The following is a 15,345-nucleotide window of genomic DNA, read 5'->3' as shown; positions in this document are numbered from 1 at the left end:
TTTTAAATGTAAAATCACGATGGGACTGATATTTACCTTTGCCCTTGGCCTTGCTCTCCTCTGATTGGTTGAGGCGGCGGATGACATCAGCGAGCGCCGCCTTGAGCACGGTGAGCTCGTCGTCCTGCGTCTGCACCCGGAGCTCGAGCGCGCACAGGCGAGCGTGCACGTGCTCCTCGTTCACGTGGTCCTCGTGCACCTCGTCATCTGCACAGACACACAGCAGACTCTCGATCGTCCAGAGAAACAACAGACGCTGCGTTTCCTGTCAACACTCAAAACATCTGTGCGGTTTCTCATAACGAGAGGTGTGACCGTGAAGCCTGGCGTGATCCCCTCGGTATGTTTTACACACAGGGTATCCGTTAATGTGCGTTAATGTGCGTTAATGTGCGCTAATGTCCGTTAATGTGCGTTAATGTCCGTTAATGTGCGTTAATGTGCGTTAATGTGCTTTAAGTAAGGATTAAACAACAAGGAGCCGTGCATTCGACGGTTATAATGCACGATGTGGAGTCAAGAACACCACGACGCGCAGCGGAGTTACTCCGCGAAGTAGGGCTGCTCGATTATAGAAAAAATAATAATCACGATTATTTTAGTAATAATTGAAATCACGATTATTCAAACGATTATTCATTTTTATTATTATTTTAAAAAAACAACTATGGACTACATTTCCTTTGGACAATAAAAACATTTCTTTTTTTTCTTTTTTTATATGCTCACGTTTCTAAACTAGTCCTATAGGGACACCTGCCCCCTGCTGGCCAGCCCTCACACCTGTCCAACAGAGCCGCGCGGCCTGATGACATCATCACACAGCGCTAATGTTTTTATGTCAAACCAAAGCCTGAGCCTTTAGCTCGTGAAATGTGAAGGGAACAGAAACAATCATCACAGCAGCATGAAGTAATAAGAGTTTGCTTTGAGCTCCGCTGATCTGCTCCTGAAGAAGAGTTTTAGATTTTTCTACTAAACAAAACCAGTGTCTGAGCAAAAGATGTCGAGGCTTCTAAACAGCTGTTCTCCTTTCAGCACAAGGTGAGCTCTTAACAGGTGTTATCTCAAGAGTTAGGTATAAAAAATATTAGTATGATATTATTTACAGTTCTGTCACGCTGCGCTGGTGTTTCAGCTGATCAGACGCGTCACACAAACCGCGCAGGATGGACTTTTTGCGCTTTGGATGGACAAGTGGGAGGGCATCCTTAATAATCGTTTGTTCTCGATTATGCTATTTTTGTGATCGTCTAGTGTAATAATCGAAATCGGAATCGAATTTCGATTAATTGCACAGCCCTACCGCGAAGTGCATTATAACCGTCTAATGCAGTGGTTCTCAACCTTTTGGAGCCGCGACCCCCATTATAGCAGTTAAAGGGGTTCGTGACCCCCCCGCCTGGGTCACACCCTGAGAAATCGGAACATTAGCTTACATTATTCTTAAAAAAGAAAGAAAAAAACAAAGGGCTAAAATAAAATGAATAAAATGATGGTAAAATAGCTCACACATGCGACAATAAAATAGTATAATGCACGCTAATAAAAATATGTATATTTTATCTACATGATCTGGCGACCCCCCAAATTTGTCTCGCGACCCCCTTGGGGGTCCCGACCCCCAGGTTGAGAAACACTGGTCTAATGCACGGCTCTGAGTTGTTTAATCCGCTTATACCAGGGTCCCACAAACGTAACATTTATAATAAATGTTTTTTCATTTACTAAACTCACTAAATCTGCCAGACTACGGGACTATTTTCTGTGGGTTATTAGCCGGTCACTGAAGGCTCGTCTCAGAGCGAGTCATTCTCCGCAGCTGCTACGAGGATCTCATATAAACCATAACCATATAAATGTCTGTGTCCATAGAATCATTTAAAATAACTTATATTTGAGCAGCATCATCTTCGTGGTTGTATAAGCTACGCAGCGGCGGAGTGATCTGCTAGAAAATAGTCCCTCAAAATGTGATCATTCATGTGATGCAGGTCAGTTATATTCCAAACATGATTCTATGGACACAGACATTTATATGGTTAGTCTGGTGTTATAAGTGATTTGCCTCAGGTGCTCTGTGGAGCGGGTCACACTGTTTTTAATGCAGGCTAGCTGATACCATAGACATGCACTAGCCTAGCGCCACGAAACTCTTCAAATATAAGAACTGGAAAAAAAAATATGTCCAGAAATCAGCAACACTCTGGATATCTAGGAAATGAGCCCTATGTCAAAAATCCTGAAATATCCCTTTAAGTGGCAGTAGTAGCCCGTAGTTAGCTTTGCCCGTTAGCCTGCTAGCTTCTTCTTTGTGATTCCATTGGTGTGTATTGGTTGCTCCAACCCGGTGGCAGCGAAGTTGCAACTGTGGTTTTCTGGCCAGAGACACTTTTATCACCCCCAGAGGGCAGAAGGATCTATTAAGGTAAACAAGGTACTTACTTCTGCTTTAATTTATTATGAAAAAATCTAATCGAAATTCGAGATCAATCAATATGGGCAGCACTAGTGCAGATGTTATTGGATCTGTGAGGGCGGAGCCTTTATCAAACCGCTGTCAGACAAACGTATGAGAATAACCTCATTCCTGCCATTATCGCCTCCACTGTAACTTCAGATGTGGCGTTCCATATTTTGCTTTCATTTGATTTGTTGGTGCCGCAGACTTCCTGACACTCGTCCGAGCTGCTCCACCTGTATATACATCAGGCCCGGGGGCCAAATCCGGCCCTCCAGCACAGACTCTGGCCCCAAGATGATTATGTGAAATATTATTGTGCAAATAAGAGATCAAATACCTGTTATAGTAGTCTAAAAATGTCCCGCTTGGTCATATATGTTAAACAGTGATTCTGAACTGGTGGGTCGGGGCCCAAAAGTGGGTCACGGAACCATTTTCAGTGGGTCACGAGTCTATAGGGAACTTTTATTAAATGTTTTACATCTGAAACTGCACAGAAACACTAACTGTGTTAAAGTGAATGTCATTGGGTTGTTTCGATAATGATTTCAGTCTTAAAGGGAAATCTGCTGCAACAAAACCTTTTATACGACATATGACAAATGACAGTTTTATGTAGGTCCTCGGCTCGTCCTCCGAGGGTGATGGTGGATCCCAAAGCCACGAGGGAAACATTGATGTAAAACATTGGCATTTCCAGAAAACAGGTCTTTACTTTAAGCTACAATGTTAAGTTTGGCCCTTGGGGTTTTGGCCATGATGAAAGTCGGAGTATTGTAGTACTGTATATGTACTTTTAGGAGCTCGTCCTCCGTGTCTCCACACGATGAAAGTCGGAGTATTGTAATACTGTATGTACTTTTAGGAGCTCGTCCTCCGTGTCTCCACATGATGAAAGTCGGAGTATTGTAGTACTGTATGTACTTTTAGGAGCTCGTCCTCCGTGTCTCCACATGATGAAAGTTGGAGTATTGTAATACTGTATATGTACTTTAAGGAGCACGTCCTCTGTCTCTCCACATGATGAAAGTCAGAGTATTGTAATACTGTATACTGTATGTACTTTTAGGAGCACGTCCTCTGTCTCTCCACATGATGAAAGTCAGAGTATTGTAATACTGTATGTACTTTTAGGAGCGCGTCCTCTGTCTCTACACATGATGAAAGTCGGAGTATTGTAATACTGTATATGTACTTTTAGGAGCGCGTCCTCCGTCTCTCCACATGATGAAAGTCAGAGTATTGTAATACTGTATGTACTTTTAGGAGCTCGTCCTCAGTCTCCACATGATGAAAGTCGGAGTATTGTAATACTGTATGTACTTTTAGGAGCGCGTCCTCAGTCTCCACATGATGAAAGTCAGAGTATTGTAATACTGTATGTACTTTTAGGAGCTCCGCCCCCCCTGCTCGTCGCTCTGACACCTTTTTACTTCCTCACTTTTGTTCCTCGTCTCAGACAAACCTTTGTCCTTTGTTTGCGTCGCACATTTACCAGGTTTTGTCTCAGGTCTGAGTCTGAGCTGCAACAGTGACTGCAGTACTACTGTAGTACTACTGCAGTACTGTGTAATACTACTGGAGTACTACTGCAGTACTGTGTAATACTACTGGAGTACTACTGCAGTACTGTGTAATACTACTGCAGTACTACTGCAGTACTGTGTAATACTACTGCAGTACTACTGCAGTACTGTGTAATACTACTGGAGTACTACTATAATACATGCAGTAAAGTCCTCTCTTTACCTGAACCGAGCAGCTCAGCTTTACCCAAATCTAGAAGCTTCTTGACTGGAGCTCACATCCTACAGCCAGTGTAACGCCTCATTTGAAAGCTAAGACCTTCAAAACGGATCTCAGATTTATTCTGGTGCCGTCACTCTTTTTCTTAGATTTGGGTCAAGTCGAACTGGAGAAAATGTGCTGGGTTAAAGTGGGGCTTCACAGATTATACTGCAGTACTACTGCAGTACTACTGTAGTACTGCAAAAATACATGCAGTAACCCCATCTCTTTGCTAATACCACAGTACTACTGCAGTATTAGGGAAGAGATGAGTTCACCATGTGTATTACATCAGTACTACTACAGCACTACAGTAGTACTGCAGACAGTATAAGCAGAGAGCTGGGTTCACTGCATGTACTACAGCAATACTACTACAGTATACTGCAGTATAAGCAGAGGTGGGTTTACTGCATGTATTACTGCAGTACTACTACAGTAGTACAGTAGTACTGCACATAGATCTTTCTGCTCTGGAGGGTCAAGGACTAAACATGGACCAAACCTGGACCAAACCAGGACCAGACCTGCCGGAAGCAGTCTCGACCACTTCCGGTGCCTTTGTTCTCACGCGCACACGCTCGGGGGGCGGGGCGTGGGGGTGACACGTGGAGAGCGGTCCAGGCGCGTGCGTGTATGTGTGTGTGTGAGCGCGTGCGGGACTTACCCAGAGAGCCGTCCATCGTGCGCGTGACTGGGGCCTGTTGTTTCCCGCCGAGCCGCGAGCGCGCGCCTCCAGCGGACACGAGCGCGGCACGAGCACGGGCTGCGAGCTCCCGCCGAGTCCCGCAGTTTAGACCGGACTGGACCGGGTCTGAACAGAGTCTAAACCGGGTCAGAATCAGGACCAAAGCAGAGCTGCAGCTTCAGACTCTTCTGTTTCTGCAGAGCCTCAGACTCAGCTTCCGACTCCGCCTCTGAGCTGCAGCAAACACCGCGAGACTTACCCCTGACAGAGAGGTGCCGCGAGACTTCAGGCCGCGCGAGACCAGGACCTGGCTCGGTTTATAACACCCATGTCCCGGTGCTTTAGATCCCGGTCAGACACAGACACCGAAACAAAAACTCTTCATATTTTTTTATTCCCAAAAATGAGTTTTTATTAAGTTTTATTTGTGAAATACGAGTTTGAACAGATGTTTTATCCTGGAGCACGAGCACCTCTGGACCTTTAATAATCCTCCATGACATTCAGTTCAGTGGATGTGATCACACTTTCATCACTTATAAGAAAACACACTGGGTTCCTCCTTCCATCCGTGACAGAAGCTCCATGAGGCTGATGGAGAAGTTTATTCCCTTAACCTCTTTAACTCCCACCTGAACGGATCCCATTTTCTCCAGTTTGGCTTTACCCGAATCAAAAAGCTTCTTGGGAAAAAAGCACCAAAACAACCACAAAAAATGAGAAGAAAACAAGGATGTAAACGCAACAAAGAAGTGACAAAAATTAAACAAAAAAGTGAAAAAAATTAAACAAAAAATGACAAAAATGTGACAAAAATTCAACAAAAATGTGACAAAAATTCAACAAAAATGTGACAAAAATTCAACAAAAATGTGACAAAAATTCAACAAAAAATGACAAAAATTAAACAAAAATGTGACAAAAATTAAACAAAAATGTGACAAAAATTAAACAAAAAATGACAAAAATTCTACAAAAATGTGACAAAAATTAAACAAAAAAAAGACAAAAATTAAACAAAAAATGACAAAAATTCAACAAAAATGTGACAAAAATGAAACAAAAATGTGACAAAAATTCAACAAAAATGTGACAAAAATTCAACAAAAAAATGACAAAAATTAAACAAAAATTAAACAAAAAATGACAAAAATTCAACAAAAATGTGACAAAAATTAAACAAAAAAATGACAAAAATTCAACAAAAAATGAAAAAAATAAACAAAAATGTGACCAAAAAAAAAACATACAAAAGGTGACACAACACAGCAACAACGCGAGGAAAAGGCTCAGTTTTGTGGGTCTTAGCTTTCAAATGAGGTGTTACACAGACCTATATAATGGCCAAAGAGGACAGAATGCATTTGGTCCAGGCGGGTGGTAAGAGGTTAAATCATGGTGAGCAGCCGGTTCTTCCTCAGACCGGACGCCGCGAACACGTTAATGGACCCGGGTTTACGACACGACGTGCTCCAGGACGCCCTGACGAATCAGCTGCTCACACTTCCACCGCGGCAGGAAGTGCTGTGGACGAGACAGGAAGTACAGACGTTAGTGACGGTGGTTTTATCTGCACTCCTGCTTAGTACTGCAACTGATTATGACCTGTGTGCAGTTTTTGTTGCTTTTGTCATGTTTTCATCCTTGTTTTCTTGTTGTGTTATTGTTGCTTGACGGCACGTCTTTGTCGCTCTTTATTTGCTACTTTGTGGCTGTTTAGTCACTTTTATGTCACTTTCATCCTAGTTTTCATCACTCTTTTGTCACTTTTTTGTTGCATTTTCATCCTTGTTTTGTCGCTCTTTTGCCACTTTTTTTATTTTACGATATGTCCCGATATTTAACGGGATGATGCGATACCAATACTTTTTATTCTGATATTGATACTTTTAATGACGTCATGCATAATAATGAGGCAATAGTCAATAATCAGTCAGGACAGTAGAGGGCAGCACTTGGGTCACACTGATATATTACTTTTAATTAGTGATGCACGAAAATACCAATTTGAACCGATAACTGATAGCCGATAATTCCGCATGTCCCGATACCGATAACCGATAATGACACCGATAATTATGTATATATATTTGCACTTTATTTTGTGACAAGAACTCACTGTAACAGTTCACAGTTCTGTATTAACTCTGTCAAACAATATACAAGTGTATGAATATAAATCAAATCATTTTTTGTTAAGTTTTACTTTGGGTTTGAGTCTCCACCTTTTTCTAAAGCTCAGTTTTTTTACAGTTCCATCTGAGCAGGTCTGTCTCTGCTCATCTGTGTCACATCTTATTAAAATAAAAAATAAAAAGAAGAATATTACTACTGCTACTTCTTTCCTAGTATTTTTCTTTTTGTTGACATCATACTAATGAATTCTTATTTACAATTCTGGAATATAGACAGTATTATAGTATTTCACTGAGTCCAGAGGCGTCTCTGACATGAGAGAGAAGTGATTAGTGATTAGTTTGACTAATAATCTGATACTACAGCACAAAAACAAGACTCTCTCCTGCACTGGGCTCATTTATGCATTTGTGCCTCGTGTGGCAGCGCGGCTCATTTCATCAATGTAAAACTCCTCTCCTTCATAGCACTTTAATCGCGGGGCTTTTGTGTTTATTTTATCAGAAATATGAAGATAATACATGGGTTTTTAGGCCCCGCTCTGTTCCAGTAACTCACGTGAGCGGGTCAGAGGTTCACATTTCCTAATCTTTTTCTCATGTTGTTGCGGTGCAAATGTTGAAGTGACTTCGATGAAAGAGTCTAAAAACTCTTCCTTCACGGAGAGCGCCTGCACAGCGTTGTTTCCCTGGAATACTCGTCGTATTTTTCAGCTAAAACCGTACAGAAGTCGGCCGTGGAGAGCGTTTATCTGCTGCTGTAAATGTGCTGTCCTGAGTCTGCAGCAGCTCCGGGCTGCAGGACGTGCGGGGCAGCGCCGCCGAGAGAAAGGCAGCGAGCTGGAGCCGCAGATTCAATGTCATTTAAGCTTAGAATTATCGGCCAAATTTTTTTTTATCGGCTTTATCGGGGATGGGCCAAAATGCTGATAAATGCTGAGAATTATCGCCGGCCGATATTATCGTGCATCCCTACTTTTAATTATATTTTCTATCATTTTAATTAAGATTAATTTGTGGTTGATTTATTGTTTTTGAAAAAGGACAGTGGATTCTTATTTAAATATAAATGCGGTAGTAGTTATAGTAGTAGCAGCAGCATCAGTAGTAGTTATTGTAGTAGTTATAGCAGTAGTAGTAGTAACAGTAGTAGTAACAGTAGTAGTAACAGTAGTAGTAGCAGCATCAGTAGTAGTAACAGTAATAGTTATAGTAGTAGTAGTAGTAACAGTAGTAGTAACAGTAGTAGTAACAGTAGTAGTTATAGTAGTAGTAGCAGCATCAGTAGTGGTAACAGTAGTAGTAATCATAGTAGTAATCATAGTAGTATAGTGGTACTAACTTGACTGTTCCTCTTCAGCAGAATCACCGTCCCGTCGTCGATCTCCAGTTCACCGTGATCCTTCACACACCGAACCTGCACACACAGACTTCAGTCCGGGTCCGGTCCTGATCCAGCCCTGATCCGGCCCGGGTGTAACGGTGAAGTACCTGGATGTAGAGGCTCTTGGGCGGCTTGGTGTCCTGGGTGATGTCCAGTCCTTCTCCGTTTCCCAAACTCTTCATGAACGAGGCCAGAGACTTCTTATACTGAGAGAACCACTGCAGCTGGAACGAGCGAGAAGAGGTGTTAGTCTGAGGGGGCGTGGTATTAGTCAAAGGGGGCGTGGTGTTAGTCTGAGGGGGCGTGGTGTTAGTCTGAGGGGGCGTGGTGTTAGTCTGAGGGGGCGTGGTGTTAGTCCGAGGGGGCGTGGTGTTAGTCCGAGGGGGCGTGGTGTTAGTCTGAGGGGGCGTGGTGTTAGTCTGAGGGGCGTGGTGTTAGTCTGAGGGGGCGTGGTGTTAGTCTGAGGGGGCGTGGTGTCAGTATGAGGGGGCGTGGTGTTAGTCCGAGGGGGCGTGGTGTTAGTCTGAGGGGGCGTGGTGTTAGTCTGAGGGGGCGTGGTGTTAGTCTGAGGGGGCGTGGTGTCAGTCTGAGGGGGCGTGGTGTCAGTCTGAGGGGGCGTGGTGTCAGTCTGAGGGGGCGTGGTGTTAGTCTGAGGGGGCGTGGTGTCAGTCTGAGGGGGCGTGGTGTCAGTCTGAGGGGGCGTCGTGTTAGTCTGAGGGGGCGTGGTGTTAGTCAGAGGGGGCGTGGTGTTAGTCAGAGGGGGCGTGGTGTTAGTCTGAGGGGCGTGGTGTTAGTCTGAGGGGGTGTGGTGTTAGTCTGAGGGGGTGTGGTGTTAGTCTGAGGGGCGTGGTGTTAGTCTGAGGGGGAACCCTTGAAACGGAGATATTTAGTCATATGCCTCCTCCCATAACGTTAGTGTCCAGAGAGGAGAGAGAGATGAGGAGAGATGAGGTGAGAGAGATGAGGAGAGACGAGGAGAGAGAGATGAGGAGAGAGAGAGGAGAGAGAGGGAGGAGAGAGAGAGGAGAGAGAGAGGAGAGAGAGGGAGGAGAGAGAGGAGAGAGAGGGAGGAGAGAGAGAGGAGAGAGAGGAGAGAGAGAGGAGAGAGAGGAGAGAGAGAGGAGAGAGAGGAGAGAGAGAGGAGAGAGAGAGGAGAGGGAGGAGAGAGAGAGGAGAGAGAGGAGAGAGAGGAGAGAGAGGGAGGAGAGAGAGGAGAGGGAGGAGAGAGATGAGGAGAGAGGAGGAGAGAGAGACGAGGGGAGAGGAGGAGAGAGAGAGGAGAGAGGAGGAGAGAGATGAGACAGGATGAGGAGAGAAGAGGAGAGAGATATTAGAGAGGAGGAGATGAGGACAGAGATGAGAGAGGAGAGAGAGGAGATGATGAGGAGAGGAGGAGAGGAGTTAATCAGAAAGGAAAGTGTTTCATAAAACATAAAAAAGTTCGAAAAGATTTTGGGAAAACATGAAAAATAAAGGGGCAAAAATGAAGAGGATAAATGGGGCAAAAACAGGAGAAATGTATTTGAGCTGAAACAAACACGTCCTTTAATGCCGTCCCAGGACCAACAGCATCAAAACTTGGATCTACAGATATAAGACTTTTTTTTCCTGTACCTGCTTTAAATATTTTCATTACGTCGATACCGGTAGAACCTAAACTTAAGCGCCAAAGCTGTCACTGGACTGACCTCTTCTGCGCACATGTGGAAGCGGACAGTAGGGGGCAGCACAGAGCCGTACTCCCAGCGCAGGGCCCGGATCCTCAGCAGACGGTCGTATCTGAAACAGGTCCTTTACCATCACCTTCACAAAATCTAACGCCCGGGTACCATATTTCAGCCCTGGTACTCACAGATAAGCCGTGAGGCAGCGCTGGTTCCGGAGGAGGCAGCAGTGGCGCAGTTTGATGGAGGGGATGAGCTCAGAGCGACCGTCAACCTTCGCCTCGTTCCTGAACAAAAACAACATTCAAACGGGGTCAGTTACTGCAACCTTTTACAACCGGACCACACGTTTGTCTGTGGTAGTGCACTCTATGAACAGTAGGTGGCGCTGTGCAGATGTAGGGGAGACCGGGGCAGCGTCTGAAAACATCAAATCATAGCCTCTAAGCTCTAACACGAGCAACTAACTCCTGAACCTTTCATGGGTCGACTGTTAGATCTGTGCAGTTCGGGAACTAGAGCTTCAGCTGCATTTTGAACAATCCGTCCGTCCTTAAACAGGGGAAAGGGATGTGACATCACCAACAGCTGTTTTTCTTCTTCTTTAAAGTCATTGGTGGAGTGCAGGGCAAACAAAAGTGCATGTCGCCCCCTAGTGTCCAACAACAACATAGTGTCCAAACAAAGACATTTAAGGAGAAAAAAAAAATCCAAATGATCCAAACATTTCCCTTTAGTCTTATGTTATTTCCACAGCTGTTTCATAAAGCTACATTATGATCCATGTGGCTTAAGTTTGTACTAAATGAAAACAAAAGCATTTAATCTGTTTCCTGAGTTTCCTCTTTAATACTGACATGTGACTGAGCTGTGGGGACGACAACATGGATTTATCACATTATAAAGTTTGGCTTGAGCAGAATCTTTTTTTTTTAAATATTATTATTTTTATTATTAAATGTGCTCCTGTCAATCAACAGTGGTTGCTCATGAATCACTGAGGGTGGGGCCGAGGGGGGTGGGGGGGTTTGGCGCAGTGGCTTGTGGGACGGCACATAGCTCCTAATCACAGGTTAGTTAGCATCAGAGGTCCCTATGCTAAAGTGGCTATGATAGTTAGTATCGAGGCTCCTTTTCCTAGCTACTTCCTAACTGACAGCACAATTCGGAAGCATGTTTTCATGGCAGACGCTGACGCACATCCGGTTTAGCAGAGGAGCTTTTAGCAATCAGCTCGTTTCGGACGCAGCCCTCGTCCACCACTCAGGGATAAGACAGGAGTCACATGATCATATCAGTGTTTACCCACTTCCTCCCTGATCCCACATGGTGGTTGTCAAGGTTGTAAACAGGTTCATGCAGATTCTATAGACTAAAACACACTACATTTTATTTAGTGCTTATACTATTGCACATACAACCATATGACTTACACGAGATTAAATTGTAGTTTCTCAGGCAAAATGTGATGCACATTTCCCCTGCTAATCTCAAACCATTATGCTGATACAGCTGAACAATGACAGGGGTGGGGATGGTTGAAACACAATCATCCCCTATATACAGTTAACAACACTTACTTGATTTTATTATACGGCTCTTCACAACGTAAGTAGAAGCTCCGTTGATTTGAATGGGATTTCCCAACGTTCTACCGGTCATTATTTTCTGATAAAGGACCTCTGAAAAAAATAATGACGCCGCCAATGGCAACGGAGTTCGTGCTTTCATATCACTCCGCGCGTACGTAGCAGCGACACTATCTGTCCCGTCACTGCGAGAGAAGTTGGGGTAATCGCTCGTAAAGTTAGCGTGAGTCTGACTTTCAACTTACCCAGAGATTCACCACCATTCCTCCAACTGCGCCTTCAAGGCTAGCTAGCTACTAGCCTTGCTGCTTCTAGCCTAGCCAAATGTTGCAGAGCAAACTTTTGGGAACTATTTGTTGCGGAAGTCACTAAATAAACCTTTTGACCTTCATAAAAGTGTACGAAGTTGATGTTGTGTGTTCAGTTGGCAAATGGCCGAATAATAAGCGGGATAATGTAAAGAACGCCCTGTCGGTACTTATTTTCCAGATAATGACCAGCGTTCTATACATTATCCATCCATCCATTTTCTTCCGCTTTATCCGGGGCCGGGTCGCGGGGGCAGCAGTCTAAGCAGAGATGCCCAAACTTCCCGATCCGCACACACCTCCTCCAGCTGTTCTGACCCCGAGGCGACACCAGGCCAGCTCGGAGACATAGTCCCACCACCGTGTCCTGGGTCCACGAGGCCTTGTCCCACTAGGACATGCCTGGAACACCTCCCGCGGGAGGCGACCAGGAGGCATCCGGAACAGATGCCCGAGCCACCTCAGCTGCTCCTTTCGACGTGGAGGAGCAGCGACTCTACTCCGAGCTCCTCCCGGGTAACTGAGCTCCTCACCCGATCTCGGAGGGTGCGCCCAGCCACCCTGCGAAGGAAACTCATTTCGGCCGCTTGTATTCGCGATCTTGTCCTTTCGGTCATGACCCAAATCTCATGACCATAGGTGAGAGTGGGAACGTAGATCGATCGGTAAATCGAGAGCTTTGCCCCGACTCAGCTCCCTCTTCACCACGACAGACCGATACAGCGACCGCATCACTGCTGACGCTGCACCGATCCGTCTGTCCATCTCACGCTCCATCCGTCCCTCACTCGTGAACAAGACCCCGAGATACTTGAACTCCTCCACTTGAGGCAAGGACTCCCCACCGACCTGAAGAGGGGAAGCCACCTTTTTCCGGTGGAGAACCATGGCCTCAGATTTGGAGGTGCTGATCCTCATCCCGGCCGCTACACACTCGGCTGCAAACCGCCTCAGAGCAGCTGAAGGTCCTGGTTCGTTGGAGCCATCAGAACAACATCATCCGTTGAAGTAGTCTATACATTATCCCTTACTTAATACTTTTACAGAATGCCTGGACGGTGGAAAAGAAAGACGGACAGATTTGTGCTAATGTTTGAAAAAAAAAAAAGCATGTGATGAGGTCTGAAAGAAGGTGAGTCAGATCAGCTGCAAAGGCTCATGGGATCTGCCATGTGAGGCTGAGCAGATACTGTAAAACACTGCAGAAGCTGAGAGACCGGGTCCAGCGATCATCCCAGTGCAGGTCACACTGAAGCATCAACAGAGCTTTCTCTGAGGTGCAGGAGGAAGTGTTGGCGGATTATTTGACTCAGACAGACCTGTATTATGGACCGACTCCACCTGAGGTTAAGCGTCACAATGTCAACAGAATAGAATAAGACATGTTTTTGTCGGTAAACTCACACGTCTGTCTGGTTCTGCTCAAACAGAGCCTCCATCTCCTGCAGGACCTGCCTCACTCCGTCCTCCTGCAACAGAGACTCTGTTAAACACTTCATAACAAACACCATGATAACACCATAACAAACAGTGAACAAATCTGAAATGCAAACTTTTCTTTTTTTAAATTTTACATTTCACAGTTCGGTCCCTGTTTTGGAACTAGATTTATTATCGTTTCAGTCTTTCTAGCCCTGATTTAGCCTGTTTTAGCTTGGATTTAGTCTCAATGTAGTCAGGGCTTTACCAGTGGTGGGAAGTAATGAATTACATGTACTCAGGTTACTGTTATTGAGTACATTTTTTAAACACTAGGACAAATATGTGTCAGTAATCAGACAGAGGGGCTGGAGGGCGTCCTGTTTGTTGTTCTGTTGGCCTCATCAAATCAGGAGCTTCAGCTGCTCTGGCCCGGTTTGCAGCCGAGTGTGAAGTGGCCGGGACGAGAACTATAAAGTATAATTACACAAAATTAAACAATGTGGATTTTCTAAGCGGGTAAAAAGGGGAACTATATTGTAAGGTGTAATAATACCAGGAGTAGTTCAGCATCCGTGCAGTAATATCTTCACTTTACTGTGCAGATGTCGAACTACTTTAACCTCTTACCAGCCGGCTAAACCGAATGCATGCTGCCCTCTTTGGCTATAGGCCTGTGTAACACCTCATTTGAAAGCTAAGACCCACAAAATAGATATTTTTCCTGGTGTTGTTGCTGTGTTGAGTTTTTCTCACATTTTTGAAACATTTTTGGTCACTTGTTGGTTGACTTTTTGTCACATCTTTGTTGATTTTTTGTCACATTTTTTTTTCAAATTTTTGTCACATTTTTTTTTTTGAGTTTTTGTCACATTTTTGTAGAGTTTTTCTCACTTTTTTTTTTTTTTTTTTTTTTAAACATTTTTGGCCACTTGTTGGTTTACTTTTTGTCACATCTTTTTTTAAATTTTGTCACTTGTTGGTTGAGTTTTTGTCTAATATTTGTGTTGAATTTTTGTCAAATATTTGTTCAGTTTTTTGTCATTTTTTGTTGCGTTTACATCCTTGTTTTCTTCTCATTTTTTGTGGCTGTTTTGGTGCTTTTTCCCAAAAAGCTTTTTTGATTAGGGTAAAGCCAAACTGGAAAAAATGTGATCCGTTCAGGTGGGAGTTAAGAGGTTAATTTGTGTAATTATACTTTATAGTGTAACACTTCACGTAACCATAATTAAAGAGGGAAAACGTGGAAGAGCTCTGTAGCTTCTATCTTCACCTCGTTTGGATCCATAGAGGAGGAGAGGCTAAATGCTAACGCCGTCTGAGCTGTGTTTACGTGACTGAGGACACGCGTGAAAATCAGACAGGTACACATGAACTCGTCTAAGCTCAGGTAAGAACATATCTCAGTATGTAAAAAGGCTGGCCTGTTCCTTTAACTAAAGGATAGTAGTTGTGGTATTTGATATGTAGTCTGATAAATAGTATGAGATAAGTCTATTATTCCTTTATTTTTCTGTACTCTTTCCACCACAGCATTTCAAAGTTCAGTCCCTGTTTTGGAACTAGATTTATTATCGTGTTAGTCCCTGTTTTTTGCCTGTTTTTAGGGCTTTACTCACGTTAAAAGCGGGCAGTTGTCCGTCGCTCATTCGGTGCAGCTCCCGCACGAGCTCCAGCACTTTCTCACAAAACATCCTCGAAAAAGATCTTTAACCGGCTTTAAACCTTCCTTAACCGCTAACCATCAACGGGAAACACCCTCGAGACCCTGTACGCCCGTCCTCAGTTGGTTTTATCCCGTTTTCATCCCGTTTTTAGTCGCTTTTTTGGGCAGAAAAAACACCGGCTCCTGTTTTTCGTGCTGCGCCTCTTCGCGGGGAAACTGTGTTGTGATGACGTAGGCGGT

At 44.3% G+C, this 15,345-nt stretch overlaps 2 protein-coding genes across 5 annotated transcripts in view; both read right to left on the bottom strand.

The window, feature by feature from the left end:
* Nucleotides 1–5,173, bottom strand: part of eml4 (EMAP like 4) — a 34,370-nt gene extending 29,197 nt beyond the window's left edge. For all 4 annotated transcript variants that reach the window (XM_079567422.1, XM_079567424.1, XM_079567423.1 and 1 more), the window contains exons 1-2: nt 4,920–5,173; nt 37–207 (exon numbers count right to left, since the gene is read on the bottom strand). In XM_079567422.1, the coding sequence (XP_079423548.1) occupies nt 37–207; nt 4,920–4,935 (187 nt within the window). In that variant the 5' untranslated portion in view covers nt 4,936–5,173. The remainder of the gene's footprint in view (nt 1–36; nt 208–4,919) is intronic.
* Nucleotides 5,174–6,363: 1,190 nt separating this feature from the next.
* gins1 (GINS complex subunit 1 (Psf1 homolog)) lies at nt 6,364–15,248 on the bottom strand. Its single transcript, XM_079567150.1, has 7 exons — nt 15,059–15,248; nt 13,425–13,489; nt 10,312–10,410; nt 10,148–10,238; nt 8,567–8,683; nt 8,418–8,492; nt 6,364–6,464 (listed from the first exon to the last, which is right to left on the bottom strand). Exons 1-7 carry the CDS (start codon nt 15,131–15,133, stop codon nt 6,396–6,398), a joined length of 591 nt encoding a protein of 196 aa, XP_079423276.1. The 5' UTR covers nt 15,134–15,248; the 3' UTR covers nt 6,364–6,395.
* Nucleotides 15,249–15,345: the final 97 nt, after the last annotated feature.

The sequence above is a fragment of the Gobius niger genome (assembly GCF_951799975.1).
Source record: "Gobius niger genome assembly, chromosome: 12".
Taxonomy (NCBI): domain Eukaryota; kingdom Metazoa; phylum Chordata; class Actinopteri; order Gobiiformes; family Gobiidae; genus Gobius; species Gobius niger.
The sequence above is the reverse complement of the archived record's forward strand: the minus strand, read 5'-3'. Positions and strand labels throughout refer to the sequence as shown.